The 23,265-nt window shown below is 37.2% G+C and overlaps 1 protein-coding gene across 7 annotated transcripts in view; it reads left to right on the forward strand.

Moving 5' to 3' along the window:
• Nucleotides 1-23,265, forward strand: part of LOC117435284 (arf-GAP with GTPase, ANK repeat and PH domain-containing protein 3) — a 240,588-nt gene that overhangs the window by 82,005 nt on the left and 135,318 nt on the right. For 2 of the 7 annotated variants that reach the window (XM_059017465.1, XM_059017470.1), the window contains exon 1: nucleotides 5,517-7,862. The exons of 2 other annotated variants lie outside the window; for them this stretch is intronic. In XM_059017465.1, the coding sequence (XP_058873448.1) occupies nucleotides 6,266-7,862 (1,597 nt within the window). In that variant the 5' untranslated portion in view covers nucleotides 5,517-6,265. Of the gene's footprint in view, nucleotides 1-5,516; nucleotides 7,863-11,820; nucleotides 11,843-23,265 lie in introns of those variants that run through there. 3 more of the 7 variants (XM_059017445.1, XM_034058330.3, XM_034058332.3) reach the window with 3 other exon arrangements.

Here is a 23,265-nt window from a genome sequence, read left to right on the forward strand (position 1 = left end):
TGGTTTGACTTGATGAATGTCGTGGGCTGTAAATAATGTCTTGTAATATCACTCTATTAGTACATAAGAACATAAGAAAGTTTACAAACGAGAGGAGGCCATTCAGCCCATCTTGCTCGTTTGGTTGTTAGTAGCTTATTGATCCCAGAATCTCAAGCAGCTTCAACAACATTACTGGAGAGTTGGTTCCAGACCCTCACTATTCTCTGTGTAAAAAAGTGTCTCCTATTTTCTGTTCTGAATGCCCCTTTATCTAATCTCCATTTGTGACCCCTGGTCCTTGTTTCTTTTTTCAGGTCAAAAAAGTCCCCTGGGTCAACATTGTCTATACCTTTTAGGATTTTGAATGTTTGAATCAGATTGCCGCGTAGTCTTCTTTGTTCAAGATTCAATTCTTTTAGCCTGTCTGCATATGACATGCCTTTTAAACACGGGATAATTCTGGTTGCTCTTCTTTGCACTCTTTCTAGAGCAGCAATATCCTTTTTGTAATGAGGTGACCAGAACTGAACACAATATTCTAGGTGAGGTCTTACTAATGCATTGTAAAGTTTTAACATTACTTCCCTTGATTTAAATTCAACACTTCTCACAATATAGCCGAGCATCTTGTTGGCCTTTTTTATAGCTTCCCCACATTGACTAGATGAAGACATTTCTGAGTCAACATAAACTCCTCGTATGCTATATTACCCTCCATTAAGAACGCTTGTCTTACTTTATCATACTCTGCACATTCAATCCCTGCCTGGAATGCATTCACATAGAAATAGTAGGTATGGTATGCTGAAAGTATTGTGATTTGGTGGTCTTCAACCCTGGTACCCCTGGTAATATAACAGTCCAGTTGTATTGAACCCTGATGTGCTGTACAAGCTTTCTTAAGTCTGTTCGGTTTGTACTTTTTTTTAGTCAGACTTTCAATATTAACTCCAGCTAATCTAATGTACTAATATGTCAATCTAGGACTACTTTAATTATTTTTCAATATGAGATATATTTAATAAATAATCTAAGGGTAGTCCTTCTTTAAAGTTACTTAGTGCTGAATAGGTTTCGATTTCATTCTTTAAACCTCACTCAAGTGGCGGATTTGGCTTGTCTTTTAAATTTGTGGAATGGTTACATTAAATCTAAAAAGTGTCTGTGATTGGCTTAAACCATAAGAATTGTCAATAGCTGACCTGTGAGTATTTAAATGTCTGTTTTTCTTAAAAAGCCAAAAAGTGCACTTCACATGGAGGTACAGTACGATCAAACTAGTGTACATTCCTCAACTCTACAACTAGGCTCCGCTGTTGTACTTAAACTCAATGCAAAATCCCTTTTGTGTTAACCCTAACAGAGAACATTGAAGTTGGTTGTATTTTTTAAAATGACCCTATTGAGCTTGTGCCAGTTGAGGAGAAAGGCTGCTGGTAATGTAACTGTACAGATTGTGACTGTAGCTTAAAGAAAGAAACTGGGCTGAATGGCGTTTGAAACGGTTTACTGTTTACAGAATCATGCTTTTGACTTTCCTTTATTAGGGATGAAATGCTTGGTTCAGAAGGGTTTCCGCGTGGTTTATTTTGTCAGTGTGGTGTTGACAGTGTCTCCCCAGGTGTGTGGTCTGGTGGAATGTGGACGCTTCATGGTATTTGTTTCCTGATACCCAGTTAATCCACATCGCAGGTCAGGTGAAAAATGTGAACCAGCAGGGTTTCTGTTGTATTGATCAATTGAATGATTTACCCTGGAAGATCTAGCACAGATAGAGGTCCAGCATCCTGCCCAGTAGTGTTGCAAGTGGTTTAGCAGAAGGGAGTGAGGTGACTTGTCCCACCTGAGTCGCATACTGTAGGAGTCTGGCTAATATGGGATTTAAACCCAGGTGTTTTGCTCGTCTCCAAGGAGGCTGTGTGGTCCAGTGGTTAAAGAAAAGAGGCTTGTAACCAGGAGGTCCCCGGTTCAAATCCCACCTCAGCCACTGACTCACTGTGTGACCCTGAGCAAGTCACTTAACCTCCTTGTGCTCCGTCTTTCGGGTGAGATGTAATTGTAAGTGACTCTGCAGCTGATGCATAGTTCACACACCCTAATGCCTGTAAGTCGTCTTGGATAAAGGCGTCTGCTAAATAAACAAATACTAATATACTGTATATCGTTGTTTAAATGAAACCAGTTCAGTTTGCTTGTAAACAAAGATTTACAAGCAAGATTTAACAAACAGATTTAAAATATAGCAGATCTTTATGCTTGGGTCCTGGAGCCCTAACTTTAACTTTAAGTTCTGTATGAAACTTTGTCCATACTGAACCCTAGAGTTAACACATACAGTTTTGTTCCTTTTGAATTCATAACATGATTTCCATTACATGAGAGTAGATGTTAAAACTTACTCGGCTCTCGCCAAGATAAGCACCAACTAAGACGTAGCTTTACAGTAAACTAATGTGATCCATCTGCATGTCCATCCATTTGCGTTTCTTTCCATCTGATGATGTAGATATCCTTCTGTCTGGTGTTAATGGCTGAAGTGTAATGCTGGCTCCAGGGATCAGCTTATTTGCCTCCCTAGCACATCAGCACACACAACGGCTGCTATGCTGGCTCCGGGGATCAACCACAGTGCGGTCTCCCCAGCCCATCAGCATGACAACAGTCTGGATTGAGCTAAGTAGGGTACATAATTGGAACTTGGAAGTTCGTTTTTCTGGTTTGCTTCCCCATCTTTGCTTTTACATTACACTGAATCAATCGGGCCAGACTTGGTTTGTATGCCTAAAGGCACTGAGATCACCTCCTGAGGAAATTTAAAACTCTGAAGGGGACACAGTTCCTTGAAGCATTCATACTGTATATTTTCAAACAAACCAAACCTCACATAATCTGCCCAAATTAACCAAATGTGAATGGGCCACAATTTTCAATTTATAAGATACTATTTTTATATACTTAATCTGTTTTTAATCTTAAATCAAAGCAGTAGTTGGAAAGCTAGAGATGTCACAGTTTCTGCTGCAGTTGAATTATTTCAAAGCTTATGTCTTATCAGGGCCAAAGTTCTTTCAATCAGAAAACCGTAGATATTGATATATATCAGTTTTGAGCACCAATATGCTGTTACTATAGCTTTCAGTAAAGTTCTCACTCTCTTTTTAAAAGTGGCTCTGTAGGATTGTAGCATATCGGATAATGTACAACTATGGCCAAAAGTTTTGCATCACCCTATAGAATGAACTAATTTTGCTTCATTGAGTGGTATGAGTGGAATAATGTTACGTTAACATTGAATTACATACCACTTCGTAGTTTTCTATAACTTAACGAAAAATGTGACATTTCTAACAAATTTTTGCGATATCATTTTCTTTGATTTGAGGTTATGTACAATATCGAAAATATGTTTACGGCTTCTGTTTTTCGGTGTTTATTCATTTTATTTTTCGGTGCTTATTTTTTAGCTATTTTTCGAGTTTTATGTAAATCTCTTTTTTTTCGGGGCTTTCGTTTTTGATATACTGTATGAAATTAGTGTTTTCGGTTACTTTCCAAAATGCTGGCGCGTTTTCTTCTGCCAAAATATGTATAGTAGTAACTCAACACTACTTGTACACTTAAGTTGTGTACCTTCTTTCCTTTGCTGTGTTCCACAACAAAATCCTTATGGTCATGAGCACATTCTTCTGGGGTTTTTGTGTGTAGGCATTTTTTTACATTTCGCCACAATTTGCAATTCTGTTTTAAATGCTCCATAATCTTAACTGTAATACAGCTTTAAATCCTGCTAACAACCCTCCATTCCTAATTGTAATCTCGTTTTAAGTCTCACAAGCGGAGTCTTCAATTATTTTTTTTTTTTTGTCTCTATCCTAAAATTCTAGGTGACTGCAAAACGTTTTGCCATAGCTGTATATTGATCAGTGAGGCAGTTACTGTAGCATTATGTTCAAGACATAATCTGCAACCCCCCTCCTGCACAACTCAAATTATTCTTGTATTTTCAAAGCTTGATGTTAAATTACCCTGAATAATGAAGTCCACTTTTCTATTAATTTGTCCTGGGTGTAACAAGCTTTCATTCACCTCTTCCCTGTTTTACTGATATTAAAAGCGATTTAAAAAATGGACGCTGATGTGCCGTTTTGCTGCAGTGCGGTGGTATAAAGTTGGAGCTGCCTTTCATAATTGGAACCCATGCATTGTTAATCCCTGTTTTAAAAGTGAAATACAGGTTATTGTGAAATGCTGTCTTCAAATACAGATTAAGTGTTATCACATGTGTGGGATGCATATTATGCCCATTTTTACATTTTTTTGTGCATGGACATTCCTTGGATCAATTTCAAGGGTTTTGGCTTGAAGATATTCTGTCTTTTTATAACCTGCCAAACTGACAATATTTACCCTATATTTTTCAAAATAAGTATTGTATTACATATATGAAATAAATACATTTTAGAGGGTTAATCCTGACATTTTCAATTGATCGATTTAATCATCTAATCGATTAATTGATTAATCACACCTGTTTGCTAGTGATATTAAGTTGTATTAAAAGGTGTACTTCCCCATAACTCCTCCACTGTCCCTGCAGCACATAACATCTCTGTTCAATTATAAATCATTAATACAACTATAATGATTACATTTTAAATCTAGTTTTTAGATAAGTAATTTATACTATTTGCTGCAAATGGTTCATAATGCCAGCTAATGTTTTAATATACATATAACTATTTACTTGCATATAATTTGACAGTTTGAAAATATCTGCATACAAAGTAAGTGATTTAAACTATTGACTGCTGTTTGTGATGTTTTATGGGTTGGGAGGGCTCACACCTGGATCTTTAATTTAAACTTTTCATTAGAAGGGGAGGGAGAGAACTAAAAATGAAGTGTGTTCATTTTCTTTTTAATCAGTGGTGCTTAGAACAGGTTAAATTGTGCTTTTATAAGCAATATATGGGGGTGGTAGATATGTGTCTGATTGTTTGGAATGTCAAGATGTAGTTTATTTGATTCACTCTTGTTTGCAGGTTTTTAACAATTGATGTATTGCATTTTTTGACTGAGTAAGATAAGATAAACTTGTTACTGCCGTGAAAGGAAAGCACCGAGGTGCAAATATTGTAAGTTGCAGTCTGTTTTTCTTCATTCTGAGATTGGGTATTCCTTCCAGTAAGTACCATCCACCATTTTTTCAGGATTTGTGGTATCTGAGAGATGTGATCAGTGTTGGGAAGGTAAAATGTATTTGTTTGACAGCACCTGGATTCAGAAAAAATGCATTCTTCCAATGTGTATTTGGTGTTTGTGGGGCAAAGAATAGAGAACAACATTCCTCTGTCACTCTCTGTCTTAGACTGCAAGTGTTTAAAATGGGAGGTGGTAAGAAGAGTACTTGAGATGTCTTGTGCACAGGCAGGATAGGGGAGGGCTTCTCTTGGCAGGGCACAATGGAATCTTTCACAGTGGGGGACACTGTTCCTCCTGCTGCTGCTGCTGCTACTGTTGCATGTGGCATAACGAGAAGCCAGTCTTGTTTTTCAGTAGAGATTTAGTTTCTATCCTCTTCATATGCCATTAGTGTCAGTGGTCTTTGGCTCACAACATCTCCGGGTTGCTGTGCTGGCTTGCTGAAGTATTCTGAGATTTGGGTGTCGGAGGAGATCCAGGCCAGGTTTTCTCTCTGTCCTTTAGAGGAACAGAAGCCGCTCAAGGTAAAGGCATGCATGCTCAATTTTTTGTTTTGCTCTGCTCATCCAATACCAACGTCAAAGGGCTAATGGAGTAAACCACTAAATTTGCTGTTGGCAGTCATTGCTGTGTATGTGACCAACTCTGCAAGCCAGAACAAAGGAAAAAAAAAACTTTTTAAAAACAAAAAGAACTGTGTGTCTTGTTACTCTGTATAGCTATCAGCACCACTGATGCTTGAATATTTCTTTTAGTCATTTGTTTAATAAAAAAAGAAGACTTTTCTGCTGACATCACCTTTTTTTTAATTGTAACAGATCAAACAGTACTTTTTTGGAATTAAACAAAGAAAAAAAAATGTGTAGGATTTAACCTAGCTTGCATTATCTAAACATCAGAGGTGCCTGTGTAAACATAAAACATCTTTTCAAAAAGGGTAGGTGGTATGTGGTGTCTGGATTGGGAGCTTTTGATCTGATAGAGCTGAAAGGTGAACACGTTTTTGTTTGCCTACAGCCAGAAGTAAAGTTTAAAAAAATAAATAAAAACAAAACAAAAAAAACATGTGCAAATCCACAGCATGCTGGTTTTGAATGGAGGACCTTCAGGAGTGCCACCTATGAAGGCAGGTTCACTGCAGCGCAATAGGACTGTTTACTGTATCTCTGTCACTCTGATTAGGAGTGAGCAGGCCCAGCTGGGGGAGGCGGGGAAAGACGATGCTCAGCCTGCCTCGGCAGCAGATAGGAGCGCCTCCTGGGAGCAGCAGGGAGTGCGCTTAGTTTCTGGAGGTAGCTCGGGGCATAGAAGTCCTTCAGGAGCCCCATGCAAGCTCTGTCTAAACACTGACTTTAGAGGCGGAGCGAGGTGTGACTGTGTCAATGCTGGTGAGGAAAAAATGAAGGAGGACAGGTTTATTGAACAGAGTAACTCTTTGAAAAACTTAGCAGAGGCAACCCAGGAAGGAATCCCTTGGTCTCCTCCACTGCAGGGGCGGCACTGGAACGACTGCCGTTCAGTCAGTCGGGATGATCCAGGAGATCTTTCCCTTTTGGACTCTCCCCCACTGCCCGAGCAGCAGCAGCAGGATTCTGCATTCCCCTTAAGCCCTGGGCAAGTTAAGGTCAGAAGAGCGCTTCAGAGCCAGCTTCCTCACGACAGGGCTGTGAGCATGTGCAGTTCCCCCAGCAAAGTGGAATTTGAATTGCGAGCCACCCAGACGAGGCAGGGGAGACCCAAGAGTATCTGTGTGGTGGCGGGTGGCAGGACAGTGGCTGGATTCAACTCTGAACCGACCTCCCCACTCCCCCAGCCACACAGCACAGTGAGCAGCCTGATTGAGCTTCTTAGGCAGCAAAAAGTAAAGGAAGTGGATCTTCATGCTGGGACCACTGGTAACGCCAACAAGAACCCAGAAGAGGCCACTAAGGTTTTGGTCATCCCCCAGGTCTCCTTGAGGCAGAGACCAAAGGAGAAGCACAGATCGGTCAGCATGACCTTCTTGGAGATCAACAAGCTGGTCCCGCGGGTAGAGCAGCTGGGCTCTGAGGACGATCTTGAGTCGGAAAGCTCCTCTGGCTTCAGCCGGACCAGCAGCAGCTCCAGCTTCCTGAGGTCTGGATTCCGCTGGAAGATGTTTGGGAAAGCAGCCGGGGAAGATGGGAAGTCACCCCAGCAGGGCACAAAAGAGGAAAGCCCAAAAATGACCCTGGCATCTTTCAGGAGAAGTCTGAGCTTCAGAATAAGGAGAGGGCTTAATAAAGGTGGAAGCAAGGAGACGGATGGCCGCATCCGTGCGAAAAGCGATGGAGATGCCAATCTCTATCCCCAGCGCCCCTTCTCTTATTTGAATGGAGGACTCCTGCCACCTCTTCCTGGCAAGACAGGGTCCCCCACAGAGGATAGTGTGTTTCACTACATGAGGTACCAGAGCAAAGGGAAGCTAAAAGTCCGGGAGATCCCTGTTAACCCCAAGCTCTCCAAACCCAGCACAAGCGAGCCTAGCGTGTGGAGGTTGCTGACTGAGCGTTTTAGGAAAAAGGAACAATCTCCCCCTGACAAATCTGAAATAAACTTCCATAACACAGAGCCTGTAAAAATCCCCCTGGACTGGAAAAAGAGACCAGAACTTGTTGCCATAGAGACTGTTACTGGCACACAACACAGTGAAACTCAAGGTAAGATAATTTTGGATTAACAGACTAAAGTATTTTCACAGTATACTTGCAACAATATAAGTTTTTTGTGTTCCTTTTAAAAAAAATAACAATAATAAATACAAAAATATGCACGTCTTCTGTCAGAGTCAGCAATTATAAAAGAAATCAAGTTACATGGTTTACCATTTTGTGTTTTGTTTAACACTTCATTATTGAAGAGCTTAAAGTATATTCGAGTGTTTTTAAAGTTATGGCTAGAGCTGGTGGAAGTTCTATCATCATCCGTAACATTATAGAGGCTCTCTGCTGTACTAAGAAACAAAAAAGCTAACTATTGCCCTCATAGCTGGGGGAGGGGGCCATTCTAGATTATTTGTGCCTGTGGCTGCAGTCTGCTTCCAATTGCCTTCCTTACCTGGTGAAATGAACACAACCCCCAGCACAAGACAGGATACTGTAGCAATTTAGATGAAGCTGGGACTAACTTTAATTAATCAGTGGTATAATAGCCCACTCCTCCTTATTAGTGGAAGGTTTACACAACTTTTTTTCTTTATTTATTTTCTATAAGAAATATTATATAGCAATCTATTTATGAAATAGTCTAGTTTTAGAACAAAGTTGTATGTATTTACAGGCTCTGCTAATGCTTTCCATATGTTTATTATTATTATTATTATTATTATTATTATTATTATTATTATTATTATTATTATTATTTTTTATTTTTTTTATTTTATTTTTTTTTTAATAATGGCACTGACCACCTATAGTAGCATTTTTTTCCTTGATCCAAGTAAATACTATCATTGTTTTTTCTGTCTAACCTTCAACTTTTTAGCGTCGGCTGATGTGCCAACTCTTGTAGTGTTTGTTGTTTTGAGATTTTAATCGTTGCTGCTCAGTGAACTCAAACAAAACCCTGTGAGATCTTCAGAGGACAAAACCTGTTGCATTTTTTGTAGGTTCTCCAGTCTAAATGTACCCAAAGGGTAATTGTAAAATAAGCACAGAGAAGCAAAGCTTCAGACATTTTACTGTCTGAAGATTTTCTGAAACTTGTTGGTGGAGGGACATCTCGATCTCCCAAAATAAGAAATCAGTTGCATGATTTCTTATTTTTTTTTGTTTTGAAGTTGGTGCTGTAACTATATCAGTGATTTGCATTTCCAGTCCACATCGCAGCTTGTGACAGTGAGCCAGAACCCCCCCCCCCTACAAAACACAAACAAACAGTTCACTTAATCCAGAAGCTTACTGCAAATTCACCAATTAAGCAGATTTAATTTATTATAATCATTACGTAACTGTTGTTGGAAGACTGTGGCCCTTAAATCAATGCAGTTGTATGTAATGGCCTGCAAGAATGTGATTTTGTTTTAAAACTGTTGAAGTGTTTGCTCACTGCATTACAGTTGGACTTGTAATTGGGGGCCCTTATTAAACTTCACAATGGAGCAGTGTAAGGTGTTTTTGTAGGGGAAATTGAGTTTATCAGGCTGTCAATACTGTGCAGTAGATTAAAGGAATATAGTTATTTGGTTATTATAACATTGATAAAACCATGTAATCGTACTTGACGATGTTTTACACTTATAATAAAACAATGCAAGTACTGACACCTTGATGTTTCCACCACAGTGTTATTAGTGAATATTATTAAAATTAGAGGTGTTTTATTTATCCTAAAAGTTTTTCCTATTTTGCTTGGTTTACTTTGGCATATGGACATTCATCCAAAAAAAGCAAATTCTCAAAGAAATGTGACACTGAGGGTAAATTCATTTTGACGTGGTAGCCAATTAGCCTGATATAACAACTTCAAAACCTTCCAGGTATCAGGCAACTTCTTTTAAACATTTTAGGAAGAAGTTGCTATAATATAGGTCTGAATCTCTCCAATCACTTCAGTTGTAATTTCATTGCAGAGTGTCGCTTTATTGTATGACTGCTGGCCTTTCATGTTTCAGGAATGCAGGCGTGTTCCAGTTGTTGGGAGTTAGATATACAGTTGGTGTTCTGTACTGAATCATACAGAGACACCTGTTGTTACTTGTCTTTGACAGGTTGGTTGAACTGCAGGTTTATTGGGTTGTTTTTGTATAGTTTCAATACTGTAACCGCATTGTCGTTTTTTTGATGATGTAAGGCATAGTTTTAGATTTTAAAGTTAGCCTTCTTTCTAGCCCAGACAAATACTTGTTTTTTATTAATGTGATTTATATTTGACTATTGATGATCATTTATATTTTAATGGTACACGGATACGATGGTACAAAACCCAAAATGTAAGTGCTTCAAATTGGCCTTTTATTCTCTTGCCATTAATTTGAGCAAATTGTACACTATTTAATTGCTTAGGCTATTTGTTGAGATTAAATATACAGTAAAACCTGCTTAATATCACTCTGGTTAATATCCCACTCCACTTATTATCATCAAATTGAAATGTCCCGACCAAAATATAATGGGTCAATGGAAATAAGCTCTGGATAATATCACTTTGGTTAATGTCACACTCCGCTTAATATCAAGGAAAAGTAAAAGTCAATTAATATCACTTAGGGGTGGCCAATTCGTATCGCCCGACGCCCTGGACAACAAGATTTGTAGGACGGACAAGAAGTTTTGCAGTTATACTTTGCCCGTTGGACAAGTAGTTTTTATTTGTATATTTTCCTGATGTTCGCGCTGTTGCTAGAAAGGCGCTCCGGGTATACTTGTAGAGAGCCACGCAAATTTCTGAAAACTGACTTGCAGAAGTCTAGCACATACACAAACATTTTAAAAAGTGTTTACGTCCCACCCCTATTACTTCTGATTGGCTAGCTGTGGAAGAAGCTGATCTTCTGTTGGTTACAAAGAAACCCAGAAATGGCTGCTTGAGAGTGAGAGCCTCTGTAAATGAGCTAAGTGATACTGCTTTCTTAATACATGAACCTGACATATAAATGCAGCAATCTAGTAAAGTTACAAAAAAAAAATAAAAAAAAAAATTAATACACCATAGTCGTTAAAGTGTTAGCGGATTTGAAAATATTGGGGTTGTGTAATTTATAACACTTCGTGGTCAAGCGTGTACTTGTTGGGAATAGGTTTAAAAAACGTAAAGTTTACAGTTTAGAAGCATTTCAAGACGAACTTTCCCTGACAAAAAAATGTAATGATTTTTTTTTTTCGATTTTAGTGTTGATAACCTAGTTTGATATTTACCATATTTACATTTTTGTTTATATATTTAAACGCTATATTAAATACAAATATTACTATATTAGTTATTTATTGGACATGCACAATCCATCGATTTGTGAAACTATTAAAACATTAAGATTGATAAATATGATTATAGTAACAGAAATTAAATGCTTAAGCATTAAGGCACGAGAGGGCATGCAGGGGTTGTGCTGGATATTGTCACTTCTTGGTGCGTTGTTGTCAAGTAAACCACTTTTTTTTTTAAATAAAGACGTAAATAACTAAAAATATTGCTATGTGTTTCAGTTCATTTTTCTGACTTTAACTATCAAAAAAACCTTGCTTATTTGTGTATTTGTGTGAGGTGCTACCTTTCTGCATATTCTACGTAACACTGTTGCTAGGTAATTCACTCCCATTGGCTCAAAACAGCGCAAGAGTTTAAGATGCTTTGTTGGGATGAAGATTATTAATTATGAACTAATTAATTTAGTCAATTTTTTTTTTCAAAAAGCCAGTAATTTAAGCATTTAACAGCCCAATGTGTGTCTATTAATTTTATTTAGAGTTTTTTTTTTTTTTGGTAACTGTACAGAATAGGTGCGCGGTAGTAAGTAAGAGAGAGTGAAGAAAGGCGAGAGTCGGGTGGTTAAGACATCGCGTGTAGTAATACTGTCGAAAAATATTAAAATATCCACAGTTAAAAATTAATCAAGTAAGTTTCACAAAACGACGGCTGATATCAACTAAAAGGATTAAAGTATCTGACAACTGGATCCGACCGAAGTTACAGAAAATGACTGGTATGTACTACAAATAAAATACCAAAACAGCATCTTGTTTTAAAATCGCAAACTGGTTCGTAGTGCAAGTTAATATAAACTGGAAGAGATGACAAGACACCTTGATGTATTCACTATCTTCCATGACAGCAGATATTTTGACAGGAGTTCCTTTGATTTTGGTGGCGCAGTGATACGTGGTTAGCACAGGTGCAGTGATTTGCCTTTGTTCCTAAGTAGTTCCTAATCGTGGAATTGTGCTGGATATTGTAACAGCTTGGAACACTGATGGATCAATCAGCATGCAGCATTCTAACAATCCGTTTTATAATTGAGTATAGTACTATTAAGTTAAATAAATATATCATAGAAATAAACTAAAGAAAAAAACAAAACATTTTATGTCTGCAGTATTTGATGCCTACTGTAAATATTATTTTATTATTATTTGTTTATTTAGCAGACGCATTTATCCAAGGCGACTTAGAGACTAGGGTGTGTGAACTATGCATCATCTGCAGAATCACTTACAACTACGTTTCTCCCGAAAGACGGAGCACAAGGAGGTTAAGTGACTTGCTCAGGGTCATACAATGAGTCAGTGGCTGCGGTGGGATTTGAACCAGGGACCTCCGGGTTACAAGCCCTTTTCTTTAACCACTGGACCACACCGCCTCCTTATTGTGTGCATTTTGGTAGAAAAACACACGTTCTTTATAAATAAGAATTCCACAAAGCAGCAGTAATATTTGAATAACTCCCAGGTATTGCTTATTATAGTTGTACTCTTAGTATGTTACTTAAATGTACTAGGAAATGTGTTCCAAACTGCACTGAAAGGAACGTTTCTTAAAGTACGTTATAAATGTGTTGAGGGAACCTTTTGTGAATTTAGTGACCCAGTCAAGCTACAAGGCTAGACCCGCCCCTGTTATTCACGAATTGATTCACTGTTAAATAAAACCAAAATCCTGCAAGTTATATTCTACCTTTTTTGTGTGTGTTTTGTGCGACAGGGAAGGGGCAAGTATTTTTAAGAAGGACAAGTAGATTTTTCTGGTATTTTGACACTTTCAGTGTACACTGTACTCAACAGCTTTGTGGTCACATGATCACCCACTTGGCTTGTGGAGATCAGAAGTCTGTGTCCAGTGTTTTTTTGACCTTTGCATATTAAAATGAAAAAGTCTCCAAGTCCCATCAACCTCAAAGTCTTAAACACAAATGCGATTTTGAGTGCCTGGCGCAACTACTAAAAGAATGCAAACAGTAAAAGTATATACACAGAAGAGACCTTAAATTGGTTTAAATTTGTACGTGGTCATTTTGGTTTGTTAAATTATTGAACGCCTGATAATGCAACTTCTATTGTCACAATTTGTGCACAGTCCTTGAAGTAATATTAAGCGTGTTTTGACTGTTTTAAAACACAAGTTCTCCTTGTGTTTTCTTTTCTAGGTTTATTACTTGCTTACTGGGTGTCAGCTTTTTTGCAAATGGCAGAGTGCGGTTTGCATATTAGCAGTATCATTATCTTCAGAATTGGTGGATTAATAGAATGCTATTATGAGGAGCATACTACATGTTTGTTGAGCTGTAGATTTATTGGTTTTGGAGTGTTGGTAGTTGAATTACTTTGGGATATTTCAGGGACTACAGGTTGACAACTTTGTTTAATAATAAGGAGCTGCATCAATCTGCATCAAGCACTTTGGGATGCCTTGGCATGAAAGGCACTATACAAAATAAATTTGATTGATTTGGTATTTTATGATACAAAGATGAAATCATTTGAAATACTACAGTAATATCACGTCTTATTCAGAGAATAATATATTGACATGGCGACGTCACATGATAAGATAAGCTTCTTGAGAATCTGATAGATATTGCATCTAAACAGAATATGGCTGTTGGAATTGATGTCTCCCAAAATGCCTATAAAACATTTAAATCTTGTTTTCCATAGTCGCCATACTGCAGTATATTGTGTATATATTTTGATGAGAGAGAGCTAGTGACAACCTGCAAATTGCGTGCCTCTAAACTGAAGCTAATAGAGTGATGCAATTGTGATGTGTGTACTTCAGCATCTTCAGATAGAAGATGTAATAGTAATCCAGTAGCATTATTATTATTATTATTATTATTATTATTATTATTATTATTCCTTTTTTTAAATCCGCTTAAATATATAGAAGCTCCTTTAATCAAAGTGTTCAATAGTTGCCTTTTGAGACTGATTCTTGGTGCCAGATCTTGTATTCAGCTTTCTGTGTTTTTCGTAGTTGCTGATTTGTATTCACTGTGGCACTCAGCTGAGGTTAGAACAGAGATGACAACTTGAATGAAAAATTCAAGCAGGCAGCTGGTAACAAAACGAGCTCCTTTTGCAGACTTACTGCACAAATTTCTCTGAACAAATCAATTTAATAATTCTTGCATATACAGTAAATAATACTTTAGTATCCTATTAGAATCTGATATAGCCTACATCAACATCATAAAGAAGCCGAAGACATTTTTGCAGGCCGGATGGGGAAAATAATAATAATAAATAAATAAAGTTGAAGTTTATGTTAAGATTGGCGATCTAAATAATCCGGAGGCAGAAGATCTTACGCGGAAGTGTCCCGACGAAATCGAAAGACTTCACAGGAATGCATACGAGAACGTGACATAATGTGATCATTTTATCACATTATTTATTAATGTACATAGGAAGTTGTTGGCTATATAATCACGTCACTTTATACATATTTTCATTAAACAGTAAGAGATGATTAAAATGAAATGATAGGGTCAGCTGCTCGAGTCCCGGTGAGTTTACTTTTTTTACTAGAAGATGCTGCTGTCCTGCAGGTACCATCCGGATAAATGGATGGTACTGCATCCTTATTTAATTTAACTTTTTTAACAGCACCCATCTTGAACATCATTAAATTTATAAAGCTGTCTTCGGTAAAGTGGGTGTTGCAGATGCAGCTGCTGATGGGCTTAGCATCCCAATCCCTGGTCCTCCTCACGAACTTCACACATTGCCGGCATCATACCGGCTCTTTAGGAAACTCGTGGAGAGATACCAATGGCCCTGCTGTGTTGGAGCAACCATATATTACACACCTATTTACCATGGTATCTCTCCCCTGGGTGCGCTGTGTTTTGGTGAGCGGTAATGCAGGAAAGCAGCGGGCGTGATGGCGAGCTTGTCCTGGTGTGACGTCACGCTTACATTAGCCGCAGCTTCGAGTGAGCTGGACTTTTCATAGAGGTGTCAACTTCAGAGTTGTTTTTTATACATTTAGTTAAAACCACATTAAAACTACACAGATACTTTTATTGACCTACCAACAGTAGTATACAAGTGAATTCTGAAAAAATGAAAAATGATGGAGCACTAAATACCAGTAAAACATGTAAATGTGCTAAAAGTGGAAAAGCTAGCAGTTATGTTGTGGTTGTAATAATTTTAGTGCATTTATTGCAATGCACTGGGAGGTATAGTGCAGTGGTAAAGTGTGAGAGCTGAACTTGGTAAATGCTAGGCTTGATAAATGTTAGTTGTATTTGCTGGATGAATACACGGAAGGTGTGGTTTTATTTATAGTTGCCATATATTGGTTATATACTGTAGGTTTGCATAGCGTATCATAACACTGTGCAAGTTGATACAGGATTTCTAAAAGGGCTATTTGTCCTGTACACTTTGACAACTTTTTTTTTTCTACTTCGACAGGAACATTTAAGTTTGTTTAATGTTTTTTTTTCATCACCATAGCAGAATCAGATCCTCATTTCATTATTTCGCACTGTATTAATTCTGTCTGTAAATTAAGTACAATAATGCAGTAATATCTGTCATGGTTTAGATCTTTTAAAATATATATTTCCAAACATGATATTTTTGTCTTTAATTTATGATAGTTTGGTATTTAGCCAATTGCAAATACAAAAATATTGAATTTTATCCCAAGCTTTGGGCCATCTTTACTTTGTGTCCATTGAGAAGACAATGGGGTTTCCATGAGAGTGTTTGTTGTTTTTTTTTTTTTTTTTTTTTAACTCGAGACATTTACACGAGAAATGTTTATTTTACTCGAATAAACCGGGCTTTTCACCAGACGTCATGCAAATGAATGGGAAAGGTGGGGGTTGATATGTAAATTAGCTATGCGTAAAGTACTCATGCTGTTTTTGAAGTTGTCTTTGGACATAGCTGGGATCAAAAAAAGGATGGGAATTAATTCAGTTAAGCAGCTCACTTGCTCTTAGTGTTTAACTTTAGCATAGTTTTTACAGCAAGGGTATTCTCAAACTGCTGCTTTAATACTATAACAAATGCATAACGCAGTTCCTGGTAAGTGCTTTTATACAGAACTGTAAACCCAGAAGATATATACAACATACTTTCTGCCGTTTTGGAATCCACAGTAACAACTGACCTGATCCCTTGCAATATTTATAGTTAAGGATAAACACTTTCATTAACATTTACACGTGAGATGCGGGTTCCCATGTGAAACTGGGTGTGGTTTTCCAGTGTGTTTCAAGTAAATGAGATTTATCCTATCACTCTCTTTGGCCGTTTTTTTGTTTTGGCCACAAACCTGATTTACCCGAGTAATTCTCCCAAATGTGCACGCGCATCGCCATTTCACGTGTATGTTGACCCGCATGGAAACCCCATGAATGTCAACTCTTGACCTGTTTAACGTTTGACCCTGTGGGTAAGGTCGGGGTATAATTTTGTTTTTCGGTTAGTGGCTCTGGCACTTGAGTACAGCTTCCACAAGTGTGCCATTAAAAATATTGCACAAATTGCTGTTAAGATCTGGTGAGAGGACATGAAGAGGCTTGAATGCCACAGTGCTGTACTGCAGTTCTGCATTTGAAATAACAAGGTATTGTGCCGTTCACATCACACCCTAGTGTTGCTTAACTTTTTGTTAAACTATAGTTTGAGTCATAAAGTAATTTATAAGTTTACAACCCTGCCCAAAATCACAAGAGCACCAGACCCTTATGCAGAGCCTGTTTGATTTAATCTCCTCCTATTGTAAATGACTGCATATGATGCACATTTCACAGCCTACCTCTGTAAAGCACTTTGTGATAGCTGTCCACTATGAAAGGCGCTATATAAAAAAAAAAAATTATTATTAATAATAATAATAATAATAATAATAATAATAATAATAATAATAATAATAATAATAATAATGAGTTTACCCCAAATATTGCAGACTGTCTTTTAGGGTAAATGCCTTTTTTTTTTTATTATGCTTTGGGTTTGTACTCCTCAAATTTTAAATCAAAGTTGTAAAATAATGAATCTAAGTTGCTTTACTCAGTCTTTTCATGCGGTCAAGACCATTGTACTCTGTCGGTTTGTTAAAAGCACCTTATCTCTGGTCTTACCCACATGAAGCTGCGGATGTGGGATTTCAATAGACTATGTCTGTGCCCATATAGTACCTCCACAGACTGGAAACCATGTTCAATAAAGACCTGTTCAACACATACTGTAGTAACTACTCTGCGGCCAATGTCTGTTCTTACTGTTTTGTATATTGTTTAATCTCTAATCTTAGTACCCGCCTTGCTGGAGTGTGATTTTAGCGCTTTTTTTTTTTTTTTTTAAATGTGAGTGAATATGTAAATTATATGTTTACAAAAATGTGGTTGATTGTCATGCAGTTCTGGAATTGAGGGGTTGAATGGCATATACAGTAGAGCCTACTTTTTTGCTATGAAATTCAGGAATTCTAGAGAACACCATTAGGATATTGACTATCATTAGTTTTTAGAATAGAATGTGATACTTGTAGATCTGGTTTACTGAAGTTTAAGTTCTTTCTTTTTTTCTTTCTTTCTGTATGTATGTATGTATGTATGTGTATGTATGTACTTTGCTGTAGTCAGTGCTGAAAGATGTGTTGGTTTACAAGTAATTCTTCAATGTATCTGCTGAATCTAGTATTCATAAGGTAGTGATGGGCTGAAATTCGCAGCTCCAAATATAGGATGTTCAGAGATCTGCATATGAAGCATCATTTCAAAGTGCCGGCGCTAGGATTTACTGGGCCCTGGTGCAAGACTGAAGTGGATCCCCCCCCCCCCCCCAAGAAAAAAATAAATATAAATAAACACAAACAAACAAATACAAAAAAATAAATAAAAAAAAAACCTGCAGCTTTTGAAAATAAATACATCAGCAGCAAAATCTGAATCTGTTAAAAACGTATTATTTTTTTATTTCCCAACAAAACATATTCAAACATTATTTTAAGATGACTGAACAAGACAGTAATCAATCAAGTAACAGTGTTTCCAAACATTAATAAATCATATAACAAGATTAATCAATTTGATTAATTACTCAATTTAGTTAAAATATAGAAACATATTAATAGCTTAAAATTAGTCACAAAACGCATTAATCATATGCATCAATTGGATTTTTAAGTTAATGTTATCAAATACAAAATAAAAGTTCGTATGAAAACGTTTCTATAAAAAAACACACGTCTGCATCTCAAAACTTAGCCCACGCTACAAATGCATTTGTTACAACTCATAAGCGAAAACATAATTCTGTGAACACACTTAACAAATGGATATACCAAAAGCAAACTTCATTTTTACCATCCATTAGTTAAGGCGGAATTTCGTGAGGCGGACACACTCAGACAGGTTCAGCTTGTTCGATGTGGAACAGGAACAGGTTTTAGCCTTTTCGCTAAATCATTTAGTTCCATTTCTGTTCTAGCATCTTGGATGACAGCAATTTGGGCATGCTGTTTGTGCATTGTGATGGGTTTTTCCAGACAAAGTTCCAAGCGGTAGTTATATCATATGTAATAAACTAGAACATTAATATTATTGTCAAATATATAAAAAAGATCTTGCTATACAGACAGTACAGACCATTGTAAACTGAGGCTACGTATTGTATTGAGGCTACGTAGCCTTATTGTATTTTGCTAGTATTGCATGTACAGTTGTGTAATTTACCTATAGAATCCAGTGAATCAGCAGTATAGCTATTGCAAAAAGTTTTGATTCTCCCTATATAATTAAAAAATGTTGCTTATATAGTCGAATGAAGCCTGCTGAATAATGTTATGTTAACATATCACACCACTTTGTAGTTTTCCATACTTAACAAAAAACGGTCAACAATTAATAAATGTGAAATTCAACATGAAATACTGTATTACTATTATTGTATGCTGCCTTCCGGTATACTTTTGTGACCTCGTTCTGTAGTTTCTTTGATTTACATGTTAAATAAAACATCAAAATGATGGTCTTATATTTTTTATTATTATTATTTTTTTTAATTGTCTCAATCCAACAAAAAGATAATGTAGGTGATGCAAAACATTTGGCCATAGCTGTACCTGCGGGGCTTCACCGTGTGCAGACCGGGCTGTTCGACCGAACAACATGTTCCACAACATTTATCTGCATCCCGCCTCCAGATAAATAACCTGTCAGCTGTGATTTGTGAATTAAATTTTTTTATTGACAGTTCACCATGGTTTCTTTTTCTAATCATAGGCTGTGTGGTCCAGTGGTTAAGGAAAAGGTCTTGTAACCAGGAGGTCCCCGGTTCAAATTCCACCTCAGCCACTGACTCATTGTATGACCCTGAGCAAGTCACTTAACCTCCTTGTGCTCCGTCTTTCGGGTGAGATGTTGTTGTAAGTGACTCTTCAGCTGATAGTTCACACACCCTAGTCTCTCTAAGTCGCCTTGGATAAAGGCGTCTGCTAAATAAATAAATAATAATAATAATAATCGCAGTAGATTAGACGGCACCTCTATATTTTTTACGTCTAGTCATTAAAGTGGCTGGGCCCGGGTGTAATTGCACCTCTTGCAGCCCCCCCTGATGCCAGCCCTGTTTCAATGCCTACTGTAATTCAGGAATTTTACTAATCCAGAGTCCTTTAATGCAATTACCCACCCTGCATACAGTACCTACCCTATTGTCCACCGTCTGTGTCAATATGGTGTGTGATTTAACACATGGTTAATATACACATCTCTTGTGGTATTAATTGTCGGGAGCCATGTCTGATTGATTGCTTGTTTTATGTATACGTTTTACTTGAAACAGTACAGAATGTATTCATGCCTGTTTCCTCTTTGTGAGATGCAGAGGAATGACACACAAGAAGGGGCCACGGGTATTAGACCAGAGATGTTTTAATTTTTTTCTTAATTTGACATGTCCTTTTTAAAGTGTATGGAAACTACTGCCGTGTCAAATTAAATAAGACATTTTTATTAGAATGAAATTAGAAACGTAATGCCTATGGTAAGGCACAGTATTGGATGGAGTGTACTATTTTCTAAAAAAGAAAAGTTGTATTATCTTTATCTACAAAAATGCAACAAAGCCTGCTTGTCATCTGCTGGGTGTTTTTGTATCTGGAGCATGTTCATAATGGTGTTTTTTTTTTTTTTGAGAACTGAAAACCTGCACAGTAAACAATGAAAAAATCCTTTTGGTTCCCTATGTCAGCATTATAATGCAAACTAAATAAAGAACTAAAAAATCTCAAGCTTTTCTAGAAAGTTTCAGCTGCCGGTCAGCTAAACAATCACTTGCTATGGAAACATGTTGCTATGGATACCCTTAATATTCAGAAGCTACAGTGTACAGCAGTCTGACCCAAACCTTTTGCGGTCATTGCTTTTTAATATAATTTGTTAGATAATTAAAGCATTGAAAGGATGTGGTAGCCCCTGTAACCTTCCATTTGCATTGAATGAGTGATGACATTTGTGGGACTGAAACTAGATTTAGAGTCTTTTCTGCAGTCTTAAATGACTAAAAAAAAAAAAAAAAAAAAAAAAAAATATGGAACAGCATGTTTTTTATTCTCAATCATCAGAAATGGGTTCAAGTGTAATATTTAAGTCCCAAGTTCAAATTTAGGTTCTGTTTTGTTCTAAGTTTTGAAATCAGTTAAATTTGTGATAATTTGCCAGTGCCAGTTGCACATGTTTGGTCATGCATCCTAATCGGAGGGCGTTCCACCTCCTATTCAGAGACTGATACTGAAACAGTAGCAGGTGAGGCAAGAGCTTTTTAAAGACTTTTGTATGTCTGGTTAAGGGTTGGTTTATTATTTTACCTTTTTGTGTACAATAGAATATAGCAATGGTGTCTTTCAGCAATTTGAGGAAACATATTACATTGTTGGTCTTTTTGTACAAAATATATGTATACTGTATATACAATACTGGTGTATACATTTTGTTAAATTTAGATATTATTAATCCTTATTGTTATGGTTTATTACTGATTGATCCAGCATGCCCCTTTAATCAAGAGTCAACACAATGCAGGCCTGGCACTTTCATGCCACATTGTTTCCACAGTTTTGGTTTTTATTCCATGCTGCACCGTGCTATGTCAGCACCATGCATTGCCAGACAGCTTTGGTACAGGTATCTGATATTGGCATGGTGGAGTGAGTGCCAGGCCACGAGCATGGTGTCAGTCTGGTAGAAATAAGGTAATATTGTTGCTTGGTTTTGGTCTCTGCAAGGTATTTTAAATTGTTCTCCAGAATGGCCCATGAAGTTATCAAATTAGAGAGTCATCCCCGTTCCTTTTAAAACATCAGCAGTCCATCAAACACTTCCCCTATAGATGTCTTTCATATCAGCTGTCTTTCTTATTGTGACTGAAACTGACTTGCAACAGGGATTTCTCAATGCATGCAGATCACTTTCTGCAATAGCCTAAGGGGCGCTCATTATGGGTTTAGTATTAAAGCCACATACCCAAATGAACAAATGAAAGGCTTGTCATTGCGAATCTGTGCTAAAGTAAATGCAGGCTAGAAAATCCCGGTTTCCTGTGTGCTTCAGTTCCTGCTGCACTAAATACCATTTTGGTGAATTCATACTCCCTTAATAACTGTTATGTTGTTGCCTGTCATTATATAATCCGGCAGCTTGTTGAGCTTGCTGTTTGGAGAGACCCCCAGTTTACACACAGTTCATTTTCCACAGAACACAAATACTTGTTGTTAACTGAATGCTCTATTTTTGGGTCTTGCTCCGGGTCAGTGGGTGGTGATGTGATATCAGGAATCTGACTACAGTGGTTTCTTTTACTACATCTTTTTTTCAGTCTTTCAATACGGAAATGAGGTTAGTGCATTGTGAGCCAGAGTTTTCCAAACTCTTATATCCAGTACAGTTCAGCTGTGAAAACTGTATAAAATTGTATAGAACAAATGACTTACAGGAGGTAGTAGGTTTTGAAAGCAGCTGTAATTACAGTCCATTAAAATCATGGCAATTGAGAATCATGTGCAGTAATTGATTACTGGAAAGACTGTGTTGAAAAGGCTTTTGTACTTGTACCACACCATAGGCTGCGCGTGAGTCTTTCGTTTGGGGAGGCTATTCCACACTTCCCCCCCCTGCGTTTATTGATCCCAGCGATGTACAGTAAGATACACACTATATATATATATATATATATATATAATATATATATATATATATATATATATATAAAAATATGACATTGATGCAACTGAATCCTGTACGACAGCGTTGGTTATGATATCCCAGCTGCCCTAGCGGTCTGGCGGTGGCACAGTAGGAAAAGGAGAAATATGTTTATTAGACTTGCTTTTGCGGGGGAAAAAAAAAAATCTATCATCTCTCACATATTTTTTTATGCTGGTCAGAATTTCTTGTGAGGGTTTGGGCAATTTGTTTTGGGGAGGCTTAGCCTCCCCAAGCCTCTAATACGCGCTGCCTATGTACCACACAAGTGTTTTTTTTTTTGTGTTTTTTTAAGTCACAAAGTAGTAAGTTCTCATGGGTGTTTTTGAATAATTTTAAAGAGCTATTTTGAACTAATGGCTATGGGAAAGTTATAAACTTGTTGCTTTGCCTTTTTTATTTTTTTGTTATTTTTATGTCCTGAAACAAATAATTATGTACAGTATGAGTAGTAAATTAGGTCTTTTGAAATAGACAACCAAACCCTCAACAGGAGGATATGGGATTAAGTCACTAAGTACACAGCTGTTCAATCTAGATTTCGTTTTACGTGATGAACTTTCAGCTTCCTGTGGTGTTGGTTTTAGATTCCCCAAAATACCACTTAATTGCAAGCTGCCATGAAATGTATAAGTAGTTAAAAAAAAAAAAAATAAATAAATAAAAATAACAAAAAAAAAACAGTTCTTCTGGACTTCTATTTCCAAGTCCAGCAGTACTGTGCATTATTTCTGGATTCACACATGGATCTGGCTATGAGTGACAGCAGCGTTGCCAGTCTCCTCCTCTTTCTCAGGCGATGGTTAAGGTGGAGTCTGTGGCAAGTGAGTAATTGTGGGGCTGAGTGCTTGTTTTCATGTCGGGGCATGCTCAGGAAGGCCTTGATGAGACGGTTGAGGCGT

The sequence above is a fragment of the Acipenser ruthenus genome, chromosome 3, assembly GCF_902713425.1.
Source record: "Acipenser ruthenus chromosome 3, fAciRut3.2 maternal haplotype, whole genome shotgun sequence".
In the NCBI taxonomy this organism is placed as follows: domain Eukaryota; kingdom Metazoa; phylum Chordata; class Actinopteri; order Acipenseriformes; family Acipenseridae; genus Acipenser; species Acipenser ruthenus.